The sequence below is a fragment of the Grus americana genome, chromosome 3 (genome assembly GCF_028858705.1).
Source record: "Grus americana isolate bGruAme1 chromosome 3, bGruAme1.mat, whole genome shotgun sequence".
Lineage (NCBI taxonomy): Eukaryota > Metazoa > Chordata > Aves > Gruiformes > Gruidae > Grus > Grus americana.
Window position 1 is genome coordinate 110,030,803 of NC_072854.1, and position 21,288 is coordinate 110,052,090.

The 21,288-nt window shown below is 36.1% G+C and overlaps 1 protein-coding gene across 20 annotated transcripts in view; it reads right to left on the bottom strand.

The window, feature by feature from the left end:
• The window catches only part of NRXN1 (neurexin 1), a 735,823-nt gene that overhangs the window by 430,029 nt on the left and 284,506 nt on the right, over positions 1 to 21,288 (bottom strand). For all 20 annotated transcript variants that reach the window (XM_054820730.1, XM_054820729.1, XM_054820728.1 and 17 more), the window contains one exon: positions 3,137 to 3,575. In XM_054820730.1, coding sequence (XP_054676705.1) covers positions 3,137 to 3,575 — 439 coding nt within the window. The remainder of the gene's footprint in view (positions 1 to 3,136; positions 3,576 to 21,288) is intronic.

Here is a 21,288-nt window from a genome sequence, read left to right on the forward strand (position 1 = left end):
TAACTCGGCTCACATGACTGGACGCAGCGGTTGGTAACAGGTTGTGTCCTCTGCTGTACACTTAACAAAAAAGAGACTGCTAGAGAATGTGTGTTCCCTTTCCTCTGCTGCATACCTAGCAAGAAAGATGCACCAATGGAGAAGTTATGAAATCTTTCTTTACTTAACCGTGGGAAATAGGGTCTCAGGAGTTCCTTCTTACCAAAGAGCCGCTTTTTAGGTAAGGAAGCACTCAGAGCAGGTCTTACAGGCAGCAGGATGGGATTTTAGGGTCAAAAAACTTCTTAAGAATAATAGGTCAAAAGTTCCCTCAGCAAAAGGAAATTAAAGGGCACCATCTCTTCCCCCTTCCTTGTATCTCCCAAAATCTGGGAGGATCAGCAGAACTACTAGTGAATAGGGTCTGGATAAGTACAGTTTAAAAATGTGATCTCATTCCTTACGTCTCCCCACTGCAGTCCCAGATGGACAGTGGCAAAGCCAGTAGTTTGGAGCGGATGGTCCCTGTGACTGAGGGTCCGGAAGAGAGCAAAGAACGAAAAATAAATTGAGTACTTGCTGATCCCAGCTAATACGAAAGTCAAGGAAATCAGCAAAGCTCCTTGAGAAATGTCACAGCTTTCTATTATCTGAGGGAACCACCCTGCATTGGATTTGAAGGCTAGGAGTAAAAGGTTGCAAGATACCAAACTTCACTTAAAAAAATAACCACAGGTTATTTGAGCTATTTATTCATTAACAGGAGAATCTCCTCCTTTATAATTGATAGATTGGGAAGTATTTTGTCAGCAGCAACAAGAAAGTCTCAGAAAAGCCATTTTTTTTTTTAAATAGAAGGTACATTCATTCACTTCTACAAAAATTCTGAAAGCAAGCAAGTGAAAAGTGATCATAGTCATATGATTTCCAGTATGTTTGGTTTTGGCTAGAGAAAATAAATGAAAAAGATTCCTGGAATAGTAAAGTGGATTTTATTATTCATGGGAAAAAGCATAATAGACCAACATGCATAAGTCATGAAGAAATAATCTAAACATAACACATCGGTACTTTATGTTCCAATCAGAAGAAAATAGGAACATTGTTTATTTTAATTGTTAGGCAGTCATTTTACTTGGTTAAATCTGACAGTCTAAGATACTACTGAGCCAATATTCTCATTACGAAAAACAACAGCATTGCCACTGTTATTGGTACTTCTACTGTAAAGTATTATTGTATGTATTAAAATCGCAGAAAATCTTTGATGTCTGGTTCAGATTTCAGCTAAAAATTCAGTTTGTCAGTGCATATGCCTACATTTTTATTAACTATTCCTGGTAATAGTTCAATGGTTTAGGGCAAATAGGTATTATGGTCAGTTTTCAAGGGTAGCAGGGTAAATAAAATTCACCCATCTTGATCACAGGCGACTCATCAGCTGGATTAATTTTTGGTTTTCCTATATATTTGACTATTTATAATGCTACTTAAAAATAATATGCAGTCCTGATTGCCAGGTGTGTATTGCTTCCCCAAAATAGTCTATATTCTTGCTGATGTCCATCAACAGTTTTAAAGATTTAAATGAAGTATGCCCTAAACTCTCTTAATGGCAGTTGTGAGCTACAGTTTTTGTGAAGCAATGAAAGTGCAGGATGTATCTTCAAATGTAAACAACTGCTATGCATTTATTTCTTTTCTTTATAGTTGTGTTGACTTTGGATGTAAGAATAAACTTTGCTTTCAGTAGAGTCCCACAGGCATGATTATGACAGGATTTACTGCCTCATGTGAATCACTGAAACAGCACTTAAGAAGGAAGCCTGAAATGAAGATTGCAGTATAAATAATATAACTGCTGGATATTCAATCAGAACAGAGGATTTTGAGAAGTTGTGTGTTTTGTTGAGTTGTTTGTTTATCTGTTTTTAACCTCGAGAAATGTAAATAAGCAACTGACATATTATAATCAGAAAATCAAACTCTCTACAATCAGAATTTGAAGCAGCACAGCCCAGGAATCAAATCATTATTTTTCATAATCCTGGGGCAGACTGATCAATTGAATTTGGTCTGACTTTCAGCATGGATTTGACTGAAACCTTCAGTTTAAACCTGCACCTAATATTCGCTTGATCTGAAATCTGATTTGTGGGTAGTAAGAAAGTAAGCCATAAACCAATAACCTTTTTGGGGTGGAGTTTCAGAAAGAAATTATAAATGCAAGTCATGGAAAAGGAGTCACTAGAAAAAAGAAAGTGGGGGAAACCCCGCAAAATTCAAAAGAAGAGGATTTTAGATTTTTTAACACTCAATTTCAGAGTGTACATGAACTTCAAATTGGATAGTGATATTAATCAGAAAATTCTTTGATAGATTGAATTACAGATTCAGTACATTCCCTACCCACCCCCAAATCTTGGCATGAGCTACAGGAAAGATACCATAGAATAGATTTGTCCTTCAATTAATGGATATTGATTATTTGCTGAAATCAACATAAACACTCTAGATCAGATGCAGCTCAAACACAAGGACCATTTCACTACTTAAATGCATTTTATGCTATAGGAGATTTGAATAGAATTAGGAAGAGTTTATGAATTCTTTATTTTATACCCTTTTCAGTGAGATCATTTGTCAAATAATCTACTACAGAATAGGAATCATTCTGATGGAATGCGGCAATTCACTTATTTCCATTTCTGCTGATAAGTGTTGTTAGCCATTCATTAGCATATCATTTAATTTTCTGAGATCTGCTGACATGATTGGAAGGTCTGGGCTGTTTCTTTGGCCCAACTCTTCCCTGTGTTGGAGATTACTTTCAGTAATTCTTTTTTCCTTTATTTTTATTCTTGAAACTTGCCACTTCAGCTATTTGGTGTAAGCAAGCACAGAGGGAGATTACTGTTTGTTTTTGAAGTACACAGCACACTTACTTGCAAGATTAAGTACCTGATTACCCAATAAATGTTAACATAAGATATTTTACTCTGCAAATCATTGTATTCTGGTACCTGACACTAATGACTTCTTATATTTCCCTTATTTTCCAGATGAAGCACAACTCTAATGGTGGCAACATTCTACATACCCAGTATTCTCCAGGATGCAACATGAAAAATCATACTCAATATTAAAAGAAGCTTACCTGACCGCCCATCCCGTTGAAAATCCACATGGTACCATTCACCATCATTCACCTTCTTCTGCAAGGCTTTTATTTTTATAGTACCTGATCCCATGTCTAGCAGCAGGTAGAGGTGGCCATCAAGCATCTCAATGGCAAAAAAGTCAACCTTCACCATCTGTGGGTGTTTGGCATCTTTTTGGTGCCTTGGTTTTCCATGACTGAAAAGAATCAGGCCATTTGGCTCAGTTGTACGAAAGTCAAACGATATTGAGCCTGTTTTCTTGGCATTCCACTTTGGCAAAGAGATGAAAGACTCTGGTGTTTCAAATGTGATTGGATCTAAGGTTGCAACATTCTCACATTTAAATGCTACAACCCCATGAATCTTCATTTTAGGATCTCCTTGCTTGGCAAGTCGAGATAACTCCAACCTGACATCGTTATTTTTATATACAACCTGCAAGTAAAGTAGAGAAGTTACTAAGAGGAACTTGACCATTTTAACCAAACAGATATAATCCTGAGTAGGCATATTATTTAAAGGATAATAATGATGGCATATGAATATGATAATTTACAGACACAAAATCAAATAACTATTTTCATTGACTAATGATTTAATAATAGTTTTCATTAAACCAAACAAAGTTGCTCTAAAAATATCTCCAGAGTTAATTCAAACAATCTGAAAGAATCTGCACATAATTTATACTAACATTCGCAAATTAGCTTGCATGGCCTTGATTGCTTAAAATCCCTCTTTGCACAGCCATTCTGCTACATTAGAGAAGTACTAGACTTCTTCTTCCTCTAACCCTTTGTCACTGTCTTAACTCTTCTGTTCATGTATAGAAAATGTACCAAGGTCAGATACTTTATAATTTAACATCTTTTCAGTTTGTCCTTGGGGCTGAGGAACAGTAGCATCCACAGTATTCACAAAGCTATAAAATAGGGAAACTAGTATCATACAGATCAAAACAGACAAAAACAGGACAATCTTTGAGCCAGTTCAATTGGACAAAAAATAAAACCACTTACGTATTTTCCCTGACTGAAGACTTTTCTGATAAAAATGAAAGACAATATTAGTTTTAAATCCGATTGACCTCCACAGCAAATATTCTTGCTTCAAATCACATATTTACTCTGCCCAGAGAAGTCTGTCATGATATAACTATTTCCCAGGGTTCTAGTCTTTATTAGTATATGCTGAAATTGCTGCTATTTCTGTGTTGTCCAGGATACAAAGACTGCTTAAATGAAGCGCCCCAATAGCAAAGGTGTGCATAAGTATTTTGTCAATATTTTTAATTATTCAATAAATTATATACTCAAGCTAAAATACCACTGAAGGGCTGAATATGAATGCATGGTGACAGCAGCTAAAACAGTCTTTTCTGTTTCTAAGGTCAAGCCTACATTAGAAAGCAATTTGGAGCAAAAGCAACAGCTCAGCAAATCAAAGCATTTTGTGCTGAAGCTTCTTCATCTACAGATTCTACGCCATTCAAGAGCAGATCATGTCTGGCCCCTGATCCAGCGTTCCAGCCACACAATGTAGTCTGAAGGTGTTCAAGGGACCAATCACTGGTTTAGACCTTACGTCCCTATTAGAGGTTAGAAAGTGCTTAATGAATACTTAGGGTAGAGCTTCTGGATGAATTTCCTCTGAAGCCTAGTTTGAACAGAGATGAAACCGGCACATAGTAAGTGGAAGAGATGAGGGAGAGCACACTGCAGAACTGTGCTACTGTCAGAAAACAAAACACTAGCATACACGCAATCTAAGATGGCATACCCCACAACTGATAGCTGCTATTGAAAAATGGTTTTTAAAGATAACAGAACATTAAAGAGGTGATTGATAGATCGACATATTTTTATTGTAAGAATTGTGTTCTTTTAAATTATATCATTATCCACCCAGCAAATTTCATCATAAGCCACAGCAGAATTATTCTCCTACATTAAAAATGTGTCCTAAAAGCTAATAAATAAGCCCATTTCTCCATTTTATTTCAATGTTCAGTACAAATACCGCTGTTCCCACTGGACTTCTGTCTCCAATGACAACAAATAAAGCTCACTGTGGATTCCTGACAGCAGAAATGATACTCTGCCACAGAGAGGCAGATAGCATGTGTTGCCTTCTTTAAGTGAAGACATCAGAACTGACCAGAATTGGACTAAATTGTAAACTTAGAGAATAAGGATCCATATTTGCATTTATCAAATACTTCTGTAACACCTCAGAAATTGCAGATTACGCAGATGAATTTAGAAGAGTACCGGAAAATAAGCACATACAAGTAATCTCCCATTGGGGTGACTTTCTGTCTTTAGCATGAAGAAAGCCAAAAGGCAGAAGAATGCAGCAAGAAGCCAGTAGCCTGGCAGGCAATATTATTTAGAAATATCTAGTCTCATGAAACATTGGCCACTTTCTACTGCAAGAGGGATTTTGGATAGCTTCCACCTCATTTAAACAAGTTACAGGGGGCAACCTTTCTAGAATAGACTGAAAAGCATTAAACAAAGGCTAGAGGATATGATTAAAAAAAGGAACAAATGGGCTCTCATTAGAATTAAATCATGCTGTTGACAATGAAAGTAATTAAGGCAACAAAGAACATGAGGAGAAAATATTCTTTAATTGCCTACTGAACAAAGGTAGGTACCAGGACAATACAAATAAATGTACAAAGATAATTTCTTGTGTATGGACAAATTCAAATTGCCTGATATTAACGAAAGCTGGTTGACTGAATAATAAAATCAGTAGGTAATAGCTATGTTAGAAAAACTGAGCAGACAAAAGGAGAGCTAAGATTTCCTTGATGCCTAAAACAGCTCTATAGGCTTTGGAATCATTTGCCAACTCAGAAACAGCAATTATTAATAAATATGGTGCAAGTACCTGATGGACAAAGTGCAAACAGGAACACTGGCAATAGTTTTCTCAATAACTTGTCACCAGCTCTTTAAGTAGTTTAACATATAACATACGAGGGAAAAATTGCTAAAGCACTTTAGTAACAGTGGTAAATATTGGGAATTTTATGCCACCAATGTTAAAACATTCTTGGAATCCCTAAATATTGCATATGACAATTTCTTACATCCATATTCCACAACTAAAACTTCATAGTTACTGAGACGTGAATGATTGCATCTTACTACATTCATTGTGTGGAAACAGAATAAAGTTTACATCTATGTTTTAGAGTGTTTATGTTCTAAGTTTTAGGATGTTTATATTCTTTTAATGTTATAAAATTGAAAATTTGGAACTGAATTATCATGGAATCAAAATGGGAATATATGAACCATAACTGAAAACCATAATTGAAAAGAAATGTAAACTATTAACTGAACACAGCTGGCATTTGGAAGCCTGTTTCCTGGTGTTACACTGAGATTCTTACCCCTCTCCCCACCTCCCTGCCCATGAAAGATGTACTCAGCCTTCAGTGAAGCACAGCAAAAGGGAGAAAAGCAGTATGTATACAAAAAGTAGTCGTCATTAAATTTCGGGAAAAGAACCGAACAGTAAGGAATAATTCTGAGACTAATATCTGCTTTAGAACTCATGGAGGTATATGCTTCAGAAGTGATAGTCTGTAGGGTACAAATAATTTACTTATTTTCCAAAGATTCTGCCTTTTTTTTTTTCTTTCTGTATACATAAGGACAAAGATGCTTTTAATAGGGTTTATACTATCCACTGCTATTTTAATCTAAGACTCCCAACATATTGTTCTTTAATGTTAACTCAAGACATTTTCCCTCCAATAGAGACATGGATCCACAATTAGTCAAGTGAAGGCAATTTGCAATAGAGAAGTATTTGAGTCGCATTCACCTTTACTCCTACACAACCTACCGGTCAGTATCCTTGCACCACTATGTGCTCTCCTTGCACTTCTGGTGGGCTGGCCCTGGTAATAGGTTGCTTGCTCTTCCAGTTGCTCTCATACCTGAGCAACAACAATATAATTTTCCTGCACATGAAACTGCCAGCCCTCAGGGAGCTGTATTGTGCTAGTAAGAGCACCTTGAATTTGTCTTCTATTCACTGTATTCTTTTCTCTTAATATTAAGTAAGTTTCAAGACCTCAGTCTTTAAAATATATAATTACCTCATTCTTGGAAACTGCAGAAGGTCACCTGAACTCCCAAGAAAAAAGGAGCAGTTAGCAATTCCCCGCATAACTTGCAAACAAACTATCCAAAGCAAGGAATAAATTGGTTTTCCAGGAGAGAAAGGGTTGACCTACATATCATTTTACAATCAAGATATGAGCTCCCTTTTCTACCATCTAGGCCAACCACATGCCGGGTAACTTACAATATCACAGTGCTGAGTCTTGACAAATAAGTTCAGCTAAGAGCCAGCAAATATTAACTTAAGCTCAGTGCTCTCTTTAACACGGTTTGTGGTCATCTTGAAGCACAAGCAAAATTAATTCATGGTTCCCAAAGATATATCACGTATATAATTTATTGCAAGCCAAGGCCCTAGTATGCAATGTACTCTAGAAATGTATTAAGAATTCACTACAGATCTTGCAGGTCGTCATGGCAGATGCCTTCAACAACAAAAAATGTAGCAGAGCAGCCAATAAAAATACATTAATAAATCAGCAATGTATAAATGTATGAATGACACTGAGAAAAGGTGAAGACAAGGAATTTACTGTTGATATAAGAGATGCATCCTAAATATACAACAGTTCAAATACCAAATTAAAAAGTTGATATAATAAAAACATTAATATCAACAAAACCCTACCAGTTCATTCTACTGACCCTATCCCATGAAATATAAAACCATGAAAGATATGAAAGAATCCAGAATTCAACACCATTTTCAAGTCAAAGTGCAAGCCTTTCCACATTAAAGGTTTCTTTTTGTATTTTGTACATCAAATACTATGATTGAAGAAATGGCATTATTCTCAAATATTTCAGAATACTGACCAACTCTGCTAGCAATAGCCTTTCAATCACTGTGATTAAAAGCCTTTAAATTACTATGAAGCATTTCTTTCAAATTACTTAATATTATTAAACCGAAATATGATCCTTAAGGAGCTAATCACATCACCTAATTTGCAGCATCTAGGTTTCCTTGAGAATCAAAGGGAAACCAGAAGTTCAGAGCACCTACATTCTGATCTCGCTCTGAAAAGCTTGTCTATTTACATAATAGGGAGGTGAGGAAAAAATACTTTTCTAAATGCAATTTGAATGAATGGATGAATCTAGTCTCTAAATCTGTCAAGAAAATATGAATCACATAAATCCATATGTTACCATAAAGTAGTATTTTCATGAAACCTGGATCGCCTAGCGCAAACAATGGCAGTTAATTCTCTAAAATGGAGACTAGTATCATTCAAAATGGTTCAGGTAGGTGCTGCTAACCTAAGATTTTATGCTGCATGGTGAAGTCAGCAGGAGATAACTGAGTGATGTCAGAAACTGTAGCAATGGGACTTAGAGTAAGTGAAGCCTGAGGCAATTTTATCAGCCTGCTTTAACAGCCACTAGAATTTCCGTGCTCATTGAGAACTACCCAGTGCAAACAGCATCACATTCCCCAGAAATCCGCATGCAAAACTGACCATTGAGAGTTATCATGGCTTTTTTTTTTTTTTTTAGTATTTACTGAATGTTTTTGAACTAATCCATGAATGTCAGCTTCTCACAGGAGACTTGCCATTTTGCTAACATAGCTCAATTCATTTCCAAGCTCCAAAATGAATATATAAAGGAACACAATAAAGTACAGATAATTTACGCAAAACTTAAAGACCCCAAGTTCAAATGTGTGTAATGAGGTGTATATCTGAACACAATGTGGAAGAAGCACACAAGTTGAATGATAACAGCTATTCAAGCCGCTAGGATTACTCAACTTTATAAACCAGCTTTGTTTTCTGAACACTGAGAAGAGATTAGCAGGTGTAATGAAAGTGCCAAGGAAACTATTTATCCTCAAATGAAATGGTTTTAATTTTCCTGGGGTGGATAAGTGCATGTATGTGTGTCGTGGTAGCGTGGGACATTTAGAACAGGGTTCGTTTTGAGGGCCAAAACAAAAACTGAGTGTCTACAGAGTCCTCCCAAGTGGGAGGTAAGCCTCAGGAAAACACGACAGATTTCTATCTTACAGATAAACACCTGGAGAATTCACGTGCATTTTGCTCCATTATTTTAGATCAATTAACATGGTCTGTGAAACTGGTCTGTAAGTTTCAGCTCCAAAAAAAGCTCAACTTAATAGAACTAAAAAAAAAAAAAAAGAGCATGTCTAATCAACTACAATGCCACAAATTCCATGGAATATATATCTGGGAGCTTCACATTCTCCTGCCTCTTTTTTCTGTCCACTCTGAGCATCCTAAACCGTGGAGCAGAAACAGCACACTCAACTCTCCATGCACTCTGCTAAAATTGGACTTGGGTCTTCCATGGTGGTGGGAGAGGAAAGAAACCCACATGAAAGCTATTGATTGTCCAAGTCCAAAGGAGCACTGAACACTGCTTAAGTTATCAAATAGAAGAAATAAAAATATTTAATGATTGGAAACATGTAAAATGGCTTTATTAGGCCCACCCCCTCTCAGGGAAGTGGCTTTTGAAAAATATGAAATGGACTTTTTCAAGGCTAACATATTCTTCATTTAGCATGATTATATACTTTGTTCTACTGTTTATAGCTATATAACAAGTATATTTTAAAATCAAACCAACTCTCCATAGACCACTTTGTCCTACAAGGTAGAAAGAAAAGAATCATTAGAATTTTTCTCGCTATGAGAAGCCAGGACCAGGAATCCAGGAACTTGGGTTTAACCTGCATCTGAATGCCTCACAGAGAACTTAACTTCTCCTTGCTTCTCTGTAAAACGGATACATCATTTTCTCACAGGGTGGAAACTTGATGAAGAATGAAGTTTGCATTACCAGCATCAGGTCTAGAGGAGCTTTGTCCAAAGTAATTCATATTTACACACACATTTCCTATAGGGTGTCATCCCCCTCCCGTTTTTTTTTTTTTTTTAAGGAAGATAGGAGCCACTGTGACATTCTGACTTTCTAGTATGCAACTATAGAATATAGAGCACATTGACCATTGAAATAGAAAAATAAAATGTAATCAATCTGGTCAAAACCTACACTCAATAAAAGCTGTCCTTGAACAATACATGTCTCAAGGTAAACATAAAAGTGTAATATACTATGCCACACTGAATGGCTAACTAGAGACAATAAATTGGTGATGTTTATTGTTTCTGTAACTAAGCCACTTGCACATTTTCTGCACTCATCCTTCTTAATATTACAGGATATACTGCACGTCAGACATTTTTAAAACTTATGTTCACAGAAAACTGACATCCTTAATGCACAAAAATATATGTTCTATTTAAATTGCTTATTATCATAGCCCTGCAAATTCTAGGAAGGAAAATAAATATATATTTTAAAAAAGGGTAAAGAATTAGTGTATTTATATGGAAATACACTATGAAATCAACAGCACATCTGAAAGTCCACTGGAGGCTCTCTGAAAACTATCACTGCCCTACCCCCAAACAATGATGCTAAAAGAACGCAAAAAATTGGAACAACAAATAGCTCGCAATTTGGTACAAGGAAGATACCTTAGTTACTCTAAGGCAATAAAAAAAGTTGGTAATGGTTACATACAGTTGCAGAAACTAATCCCCTACTAACAGAAAGAGTAAAAGTAATAGGTATATCGTGAATGTTACAGGGCACTGTTTTGAAAAAGTTTTTACTTGCTTTTCTTTAATATTCACTGTGCAGTACTGGGAAAGTCCCCTCAGTTTCATGCACCAGTCACGTATTTGCAGAATAAATACAGTTGTGATAGTTAACCTCCTAGGCAAACTGGTCTCTTCTGCTGGAGTTTTGAATGCTGATCTCAGAACTGTTTCTTTTCTCTCCCACTTTGACTGCCTGAATAAAGACATCTAAAGAGGATGCCAGAGAGCGCCTTTTTCTGTTTTAGGTTACTGGCATATTGTTGAACATGTTATATTAGCAGAAGTTAGAAAAAAAATTAACTTTTTTTTCTAACAACCTTGATAATGGGATTGTTATGTTTTTCACCCTGCCTTGGACACAAGTCTTTTGAAGATCTTTTTCCTCCCTTCAATAGACTATTTTGTTTTTCTTTGTATGTCCTGCTGTCAGCCGCCAGACTGCTAAATGTTTCTGACTGTGGTTGCTGTGCTTTCTGTTTTTAAGAAATGGGTTCAAGTTTTATTTCTTTTTTTTTTTCCTTCTTTTTCTTTTTTTAACTTCCCATGGCAAAGACTCATAGAAATTTCTTGGCAGCATCTAAATTGCAGAATTTAGGAACAAGTTGGTTCCACAGAAGCTCAATCGTCTCCCAACTAGGAATAAAGCCTTTACCAAGACATGTCATGAAACAAAACCAAGAGAAACAAGAATCACCAAAAGGAAAACAAAATGTATTATTTGGGGCAAAAGCAGCTTTGTATTAATACATTATATAAAGTCTAAGGAAGAAAACAAATGATATTTCCCAATAACTGTTTGGGAAAAGAAAGGGCTACGGGAGACTCGATTGTTGTGCTGCATTTCAGCTTTTTCCTTCTGTTTCTCTTACAGTGCAGCAAGAGTTACCAAAGACTAATTCTGCAGAAAAGTCAGAAACGTGCTATTTTTCCTTTTTCCCCATTAACCATTCTGGCTCAAGATCAAGCACAAGAACTCTCTAAGGATTGCAAGAAAGAGACACTGTAAAGCAGAACCCAGTAATTACAGTTGTAGGGTTCAAGCCTTATTTGTTTAGCATAACATTCATTATATGCTAGATTTTTCCAATCTTTGCCACTTAAAGCTTTAAACTCAAGGTCAGAAAATACAGAAACAAATTATAGGAAAAGGCAAAAATAATGGAAATGTAAAAATGAATGTTCTAAGGAACATCTCAACTCAAGTGCATCTGAAAGCAATGTGGCAGATGTACTTAAAAATTGATCTACTTTTAATTAGGGTAGGAGTTGTATGTGAAGAAAAAAAAAATGGAAGTGGTCACAAAAAGAGCAAAAGAATCAACCTCAAATTAAAAAGAAAAGCTAAAATATACCCAACATAGAATCCAAGTTTGGGAAGTCAATGATCTGGACAAACTAACAAAAACTTGCTAAAAAAAAATAAAAAATCAATTAGCAATATATGTAACCCTGAATGTCTGCAAATATTTGAACAAAATTTATTTTCCTCATTAAACACATTTGAAAACATATATTAAAACAACTGTAGTCTCCAATTAAATGCAGAACATCAATTCTGCATATCCTTTAGCAAAATGAGGGAGGGTTATTCCACCTCTCACTAGCTTTCCTTCCTTCAGCCTCTTCCATCAGTACATGACTAGCTGCCAACTTATGGCTCTTAACCTTATTACTTCTCCAGAATAATAAACACCCAACTGGCTTTTTCTTCTCCTTCTCTCTGACTTGCGTAGGTCTGAATAGCCAGCTCTTGGCTGTGGGTGTTTCTGGCTGCTTTCTGTTTTGGACTCATCTGCTCCATTTCCTGATTCCTGGTTTGAAAGAACCTTCTGTTCCACTGAGGGGAAAATAACCCTCTAATCCTGGGCTGAAATGCCACGGCTATTCTATGAACTTATGGCCAGTCTCCAGGTAGATAGCATCCTTCCCTTTCAGCTCTGCTAGCTGCCAATCTGTTCAGTGAAGTTGGCTACTTGTTGGCAAGCTATAGAAACTTTACTTCTCCCATTCTGGGAGCTAGCACAGTACCTAGCTAGGTTAGCAGCTCTCTAATTTCCATTTGTGATATTAATATAGCAACAGTTTATGCAGTTGTTGGCTAAATTTTGCCCTATCTTGCAGAGAGGTACACCTCGAGGCTGCTGGGCAGTGTGCTCCTTTGCACTCCATTCCGTGCTCACATTCCTTTTCTAAACAATCTATATTTCCTGAAATAACAGACAAAAACCAGTACTTGAGCAGACAAGTAAGAGGAAAAGCAAGGCTCTTCCACCTCAAGCACTGAACTCTGTAGTGCACAATGTGTACAGCTAAAAGCAATTTATAAATTTTCAAGAAAAGAAGTAATTTAATTTATGGGATAGTTCTAAGGCATCTCTTTTATATTTAAGGTATCTTTAACCAGAGCCTACCTATGGGCCATCTTTATGTTAATGAATTTTACTGAGGTTAAAGTTGTCCTCCAAAATAAACTTGCTGAACTAATCCAAATTAATTCTCATCATTATAATGACAAGGAACAGGGATGCATTACTTGGTTTTCAAGATGTGGCATCTCATTGTAGCGACAGAACAAAGCAGAGCATGCAGACTTAAGTATGGTGTTTAAAGGGTCTGATTCTGCTGCCTGACCTCCAAGCCTGAGAATTTGGTATCAGCTTAGTGCTAAAGGAATGCCAGATTATGAAATCCCCTTTTGCCTCTGTACTGAGTAAGAGGTCCTCAGCCTCAAGCAAAATCAATTCTTTTGACAGATAATCAGTAAAAACATGTAATACTACAACAAACTTTGTCTAATAACATTCAGGAAAAGCAGCTTGCTATATAAACTACCGAGTACCTTTACAGAAGATATTACTGGTCATTGTAATCTAATACATATGCAAATTTTTAAAGATTATAGGTTTCCTAAAATATTTTTGCTTACATAAGTGTGTCTGTCACAATAAACACACCTCTCAGTGCTTATTTGGAAAATAGTTATGAAGAGGACTAACTCTTAGTAAAGGGTAGACAGTGCAATTAAGCATTTCTCACTTCCCCATTTCATTATGTGCATCAATTGAATGTCTCAGCAATGTTCTGACATTTGTTCTTACCTTTAAATGTTTGTGGGTTTTTTTTATTTATTTCAAATAAACACTTCGACTTGAAGCTACCTTTTATATCAAGCATATTTTGAAATGTTTTGAAATACCACTACAGAAAAGTGGGGGGAAATAGGCTTTTCTTCAGGCAAAAGTGTCAGGCAAAAATGATTTTCACTAAAATATTTTGTTAGGACTACATATAGGACATGCACCAAATTATGCCTAAATAGAAAAATCATAAAGGGTATACATGAAACCTAAAGAAAGAATTTAGCCAGCCACTTCTATACTATTAACTATTGCTTGTGTTCATCTTGGTACAGCTCCATTCACAAAACCAATACAAGGCTATGCAGATAGTTGTAACATGCATTTTCTTTTGAAAAGTTTGCCAAAATTATTTTCAAGATTCTGCTCTCTGTAGTGGGGCCTCAGTCCCACTGAAGCCACTGTTTTCTGGTTGAAGACTGTGAGAAAGCCTACTATATAAAGACTGATTCAGAATTAAGTATTGAGCTGTTCATGATGATGTCTAACAAAAACTTTAATTACAGAATCACAGAACAATAGGGGTTGGCAGGGACCTCTGGAGATCATCTAGTCCAACCCCCCTGCTAAAGCAGGATCACCTACAGCAGGTTGCACAGGATGGCATCCAGGCGGGTTTTGAGCATCTCCAGAGAAGGAGACTCCACAACCCCTCTGGGCAGCCTGTTCCAGGGCTCTGTCACCCTCACAGTGAATTCATTAATAGATAACAGAAAAGAAGGTAACGCTCAAGGTAGTATGGGCATCATGATTACTGTAGCTCACAAAGAAGAAAAGCACTTGCCTTTCTGCAGAAAATGAATTCAGAATACTCTCATTCTGACTACAAAGCATATTTGAAGACAATATTTAGTAAGCAGAAAAGAATACTGTGGAAAAAAAAGAATCTATATAAGGTATTAGTCTTCATACATAAATAATACCAGGGCATGAGACTGTGTGTACCCATGTGATGTCACCAGACAACAAAAGGTCACATCCTACCTGCTTGGACTAGTGTCAGACCCAGAGCACAATCCAGTCTTTTCTTTGGAACCATGTGGCTTTCAAACAGGTGGTTCATGAAGATGAAAGAAGAGGCACACTGCTTTGAGGAACTGTAACATTAGTAATTTGCTCCTGTAAAACCTGACCTGCTCCTGCTATTTCCATTTATATATCCTTCCTTTCTGTAAAGGGTTTGTTCTGTGGACATTCACCATTACCAGGTGGACATTCACCACTGATAAATGAGGGAAATGGCTGCTTTACAAAATACGAACAGACATACTCCCTCCCCTGGCATCTTCTGAGAGCTTCAGCTTAAAAAGAAAAGGATAACTTTCAAAACATAAGCTCTGGTTTTTTGTGCCACTTTGTTTTTAGAACCTTTCAGGGCTGTTACCTGTACATACAAGTAACAGATTTAGTTCTCAAGCAACAAAATGGGGATAGTGTTCAAAGAGTACATGTGGAGGTTCAGTACGCACAAACACCCGTACAAGACCTTGACCCAACATTCAAATATTGTTTTGAAAACACTGCGTTCTAACTAGAATCCAGTCAGATTTACATAAGAAAAGCTAATGACTGAAAGGATGCACACACTTTGGTTTAATTCTCAGAAAAAAATTTAAAGGAAGTGCTAGATCAATGAGATTAAAATTGCTTCCAAATTGAACTATAAGAAAATTCGTTGAAAAGCTGTTCCCTTTCTTTATAGTGAATTGTTTGATTTCTGATTCAAACTTTAAGCTTTCTTTCAAACAGCAAAAGAATATTTCAAAACACATCAGTACATATTAATATCACAAGGGTTCTACATTGAAAATGTAGATACTGGAACAGGTTGCCCAGAGAGGTTGTGGAGGCCCCATCCCTGGAAGTGTTCAAGGCCAGGTTGGATGGGGCTTTGGGCAACCTGGTCTAGTGGAGGGTGTCTCTGCCCATGGCAGGGGGGTTGGAACTAGATGGTATTTAAGGTCCCTTCCAACCCAAACTATTAAAAAAATTCAATTAAAAAAAATTTAAAATGTCTTCTTTTCCTCCTGAAGTTCATTTTGACACAAACAATGTGGTTGACCTTAGAAAAAGCAAAAGGTATAACCAGTTACCCACTGAAAGATATTTTTCACATTCCTCCATCTTTGACCCCTCAGCACGGTCCCTTAGCTGAGTAGGGCAATATGCTTTCAGAAGACAAGCTTGGGAACTAAAATTCTTAGCCATCCTGCATATTAATAATCATTAACTCAACAGATACAGCAAAAATCATACCATGAAACTGCTGTAAGTCAAGCAATTTCTAAATCTGTCTCACAGGAATGACGAGCTTGACTTTTATGCTTCCTAACAACGTCCTCTAAGCTTAGAAGAAAAGAGAGGATGGCATACTGATTAATGTGATTTATTTAAACTTGTAGTATTTGTTCTTAACCTATACTTAGCTTAAGTCTGCCATTTACTTCATACCTGAATAAGAGATTGCAACACATTATATTTTGCAACTGCATAATTATCATAATGAATTACATCATAGGTTACTACCACTAAATTGGGACCAATTTACAAAACATCTTAATGTCCCAAGTCGTCTTTTTTTTTTTTTTTTTTTTTTTTTTTGGTCAGGGAAAAGAGACCAAAACTGTGCTCCTGCTCATCTCTGCTACAGTTTTTGAGTTGAAATAACACTGTTCAGAAGTTTTCTTACCAGTTTCAGTATATCAGCATTCAATTCTTAAAATTAATAAGAATGGAATCCCCAAACACAGATACAACAGAAGTATTTCTACAAACCTTTGAAGTGTCAGATATGCTAATCTTTTTGTTTGCGTGTTCACAGATGAGCCCAAATACTTAGGCTTTTACCCACATAAGTTACCTCACTGAATTTTCAATTTCCTCTATATATCTTTGCACTCTTCATAGGCATGACTTTATTATTTGCAACTTTGAAGGTATGAGCTGTACCAAATGACAAATAGCAAATTTTTACAGGCTACAATTCTTACAACCAATAAAGAGAGGTCACAGTTGATATCAATATCAGCATAGTAATTTTTTTAGACTGGATACATATCTAGAGCTGCAAATACCTGAAAAACTACAAACTTCTGAATGAAAGAATATGTCCATTTGAGCACACTAGAACACTAAGATATTTATATAATTTAATTAGCAACTAGTTTTTTTAACATCCATTTTGATAGTTTCCTAATGTGTTAAAAGTACACTAAATATTTTTTATGGAAACCTGTGGAAAGTATCAATCTAACCTAAACATACTGAAACAATTCTGGTAAAAGGCAAAGAATTGCTGTATTTTTAGTCTGACAATTAGATGACACTTGGATTGGCCCAATATAGACATACAGATTTCTATACTTCTACAAATCTTCTTTGTTAAGATGTTTTAAAGCATGTATTTAATCATTACCATCTGAAAAGCAAAGAAGTCATTCTTGTCTCATCATTCCTTTTAAGTTTTCCGGTCAAAACTTCAAAACTATGCACCATCTAGATGGCAAAGTAGCATCTCAGTCCTCAGCAGCTCTTAAGCAGATCAGATTGCCTGAAATCAGTCTTGGAAAGAGAACACTTGTTCGTTGGTTGGGGGTTGTTGTTGTTGTTGTTTTTTGTTTGTTTGTTTTTTTCTTATACCACTGTATTAATTTTATAGCACATTGTATTTTAAGTAACTGGAAGTTATCATTTTTGTCTTAAAACCTGTCTTAATTAAAAGAGAATTGTAGAATGCCATTTCCTAAATAAATATTCTGTTTCAATGTTGTGTCCTTAAAGTCTAATATTAGAACATATTACTTTCTGAAAGAAATATAAGCGCTGTTTAATTTTATTCGTGGTTTTTCTGGGGGCAGGGGAACAAATACACCTCAAATTCGTAATTTTCAGTTCTCTTTTTTTAACTAAGAATTATATGTGAGGGGATATGCACATTCAACTTTAAAATACAATCCTGCAAGCAATTAGCAGTATTACATTCCTCCCAAAACATTAAGGAGAAAAAGCGCCATTTACTTTCACTATTAGAATCCTAACAAAAAAAAAAATTACAGCCACTAGAACAAATCATCTGTAGCAACAATCACAATTATAGTTAATCTATCTGTTTTCTACTGAACAAATGAAAATAGCAGATTTCATCTGCTTTTAACAGATTCAGCTGCTTTGAATCAGATTAGATCTCGAAAAAGGTAGGAGAGCACAACACCACTAATTCTTAATTGTTAAGTGCACACCAACATACAAGTAATTTTACTTCCATGAGCCATCTCCAATCTTGGAAGGTTTTTGTTTTTATAATTGTAATCAATATATTCCGAATAAAGGATTCATTTGAATACATTCCTTAATTCTTCAGGGATAAAGTATAGACTGGTTTACAGGTTTTCAAAGAATGCCAAATAAAACTAATAAAAATTTTATCATAATGGCTATATCAAAAATTTTTCTACTGCTGATATGGAAACGGGTTATAAAGTCTGGGCAAATCTGATTGCTTCATACGCCATACATGGACAAGAGCATCCTTCAAACAGACAACTTTGGTATTAACTTACATGCAAAGTTTACAACTAGCAAAATTCAGTGCTATTTTACAGTAATGAAAAGTTTTCTGATCAACTCAGTGAAGTTTATGTGTGTCCTTAAAAGCAAACAGCGTCTCAACTGAAAAAGCACTGAATAGATCAGCTAATTCCTGATTTTACAGGAACTGAAATATCATACTACCAGCCGTAAATAAGTACATCTTTGCTTACAAAGATGGTAAGGACCTGGACGTTGACATTTGGTGTTCATACTGGCCAATTTTACCAACCAATTTTGGACTCTGATGATGCATTACAGTAACATGTTCTCACAGAACTTTCTGTTTTTATCTGTTAGTGTAACACATCATCGAATAGCTGTTGCTAATATGATGTACTACTAGTTAATGTGGAAGAGATGCCAGGGACATAGTACAAATACTACAGTTTTGTATTAAATGATCTTAAAAAGAGTAGTATTTCCAGTAAGGGAAAGAGAATTTTGACTAAAGAAATGGAGAATATAGGCAGCAAACATCTAAACACAAGTGAACATTGCTCTCAAATAAGGTTTGCAGCCTTGCAATGTCCAGGACAGTGTCATTTTGAGAATTTCTGTTCTATGATTTTGGAGGGACAAGACTCATCAACATCTTCCTGCCAGGTTCTGGCTTACTTTTGTCAGTTTATTGGCTGGCTCTTGAAATCCAATCTGCATGTTACCATCTTTTTAATTTGCTGTATTTCATACAGAGCAAAATATTGCATTTTCCCAAATATAGCGATTGATGAAAAACAGAGAAGTAGTATTTTCTTTTCGAACATTTTCTTGGAGCAGTTTTTCCTGTATCTTGCATATTTCCATTTTAATCCTGATGTTGCTGAGTTGTGCTGAATATTTAATTTATGCTAACCTGTCACTTCCCCCCCCCATCTATATAAGTATGAATATTTATGAAAGCAGCAGTGGCTGACCTGCACCTTGTATCATCTGAAAAACATATGCACACTGGGCACATGGGATGAGAAGAGAGGAAGACTAGAATTTGTTTTTCCATCTTTTGAACACAAAATAAGCACTATCCATAAGAATTCCCTGAATTAAAAGGAACATGCTGTTCCTTATGGTAATTATTTTAAACATCCCATCTACAGGCTCAGGAAACTCTCAGTTATTTCCAAGCTCTGGCCAGTCTGCACGGGCACAGTAAAAAGAAGGGGGGGGGCAGAAGGAAAAAGCACATGGAAACAAATAGGCATACATTGATTGATTAATGGTGTTGCTCAAGTACACATCAAGGGACCAAAACATCTCCCTGAGTAGTTTTAGTTTCTTCCTCTCAGGTATTTCTCAAAAGCGGAAAGGAGTATTATGTAATTGATAACTCAATAGACATCACTTCCAGCCTCCACAGCAGGATACCTAGATCAGAAGTTTATCAGCACCGAGGGCTATTCAGTATGAAAGGGGTGTCTTTCCTGCTGGTGTTTCAAAGGGTAAATATTCAGAAGATCCTATACCCTGGAGAGGAATTCATTTTTGAAAAACTCCCCAGCCTCCTTTCATTGGCTCCAGCCTGTGCCTATGCAAAGCATACACAAGTCCTTGAAGAAATACTGTTAGCAGCTGGGACACAACGTGCTTTTTCTGAAAGTCAGGTCCTTTAAGGAACTATACTCCAAAATCCTTCTGTGTTCATTTCCTTTGGATCATTGCAAGTTGTACATTTGTAAGTCAATATTAGTACCCAGAATACTTACGAATCTTAGAATGTAGGAAGAAACAGACTAGGAATAAAGGATGAAATCCAGGTCACAGTGAAATCACTGAGTCTGTAAACTTCCAGAATTCCCTCCCCAAACAGTCCCCTTGCCAGAACACAAACATCCTTCACCTTTCACACTCACCTATTTCCTCCTCTTCTTTAAAATAGGCTATTTCACAAAAGTATAATGAATAACGTACACAAAATACTGTTATGGGATATTGATTTACTAAGTTTGTGATGAACACAAACTCACTATGATCCACTGAGTAGGATATCTGGAAAATGTTATAGAACTTCTTTCAATGAACAAAAAAACATAACACAACTCTAAATGATTCACAGAAATGACTCGTAGCAAATCTATTAAGTCTTCTAGCACAGCTCTCCAAGAACAGCATTCTTCCCTGCAGAATAGCTTTTGCTTCTTTATACAATCTCCTCTGAAGTATCTCAGTGAAGACTGAGACAGGGCTTTTACCAATACCTTTGGGAAAGTGCTCCACTACATAATCTATTCTTACTGTCAATCACTTTTTCCTAATACTCAGCCAATCTGAATTTTCACTTTAGTAATCCCATCGCATTACTCCCCTTGTGCCTCTGTGCTTTAGCATTTATACTCTTCAAATATTTATAGTTACTGTTAAGGAAAAAAACAGACATTTTCCCTCAGCATATCAGTTTCTGTGCTCGAACGCTGTTGGTCTCCCTTGCAGCGCTGTATTTCTTTGAACATTCCAAATAAATGTCAGAGAAATTATTATTCGTTGTTGCTGGAAAAAATAGCCCATACAGAAAACACCTTTCCTCCCCACATACTTTCCTGTTCCCTCTTTTTTTCTTTTTTTTTTCCTTTTTTTTAAATCTGCTGTTACATTATCAAAAAGGGGTTATGAAACTGAGTTTTCCAATTAAGGAAAGCAAACAATTACC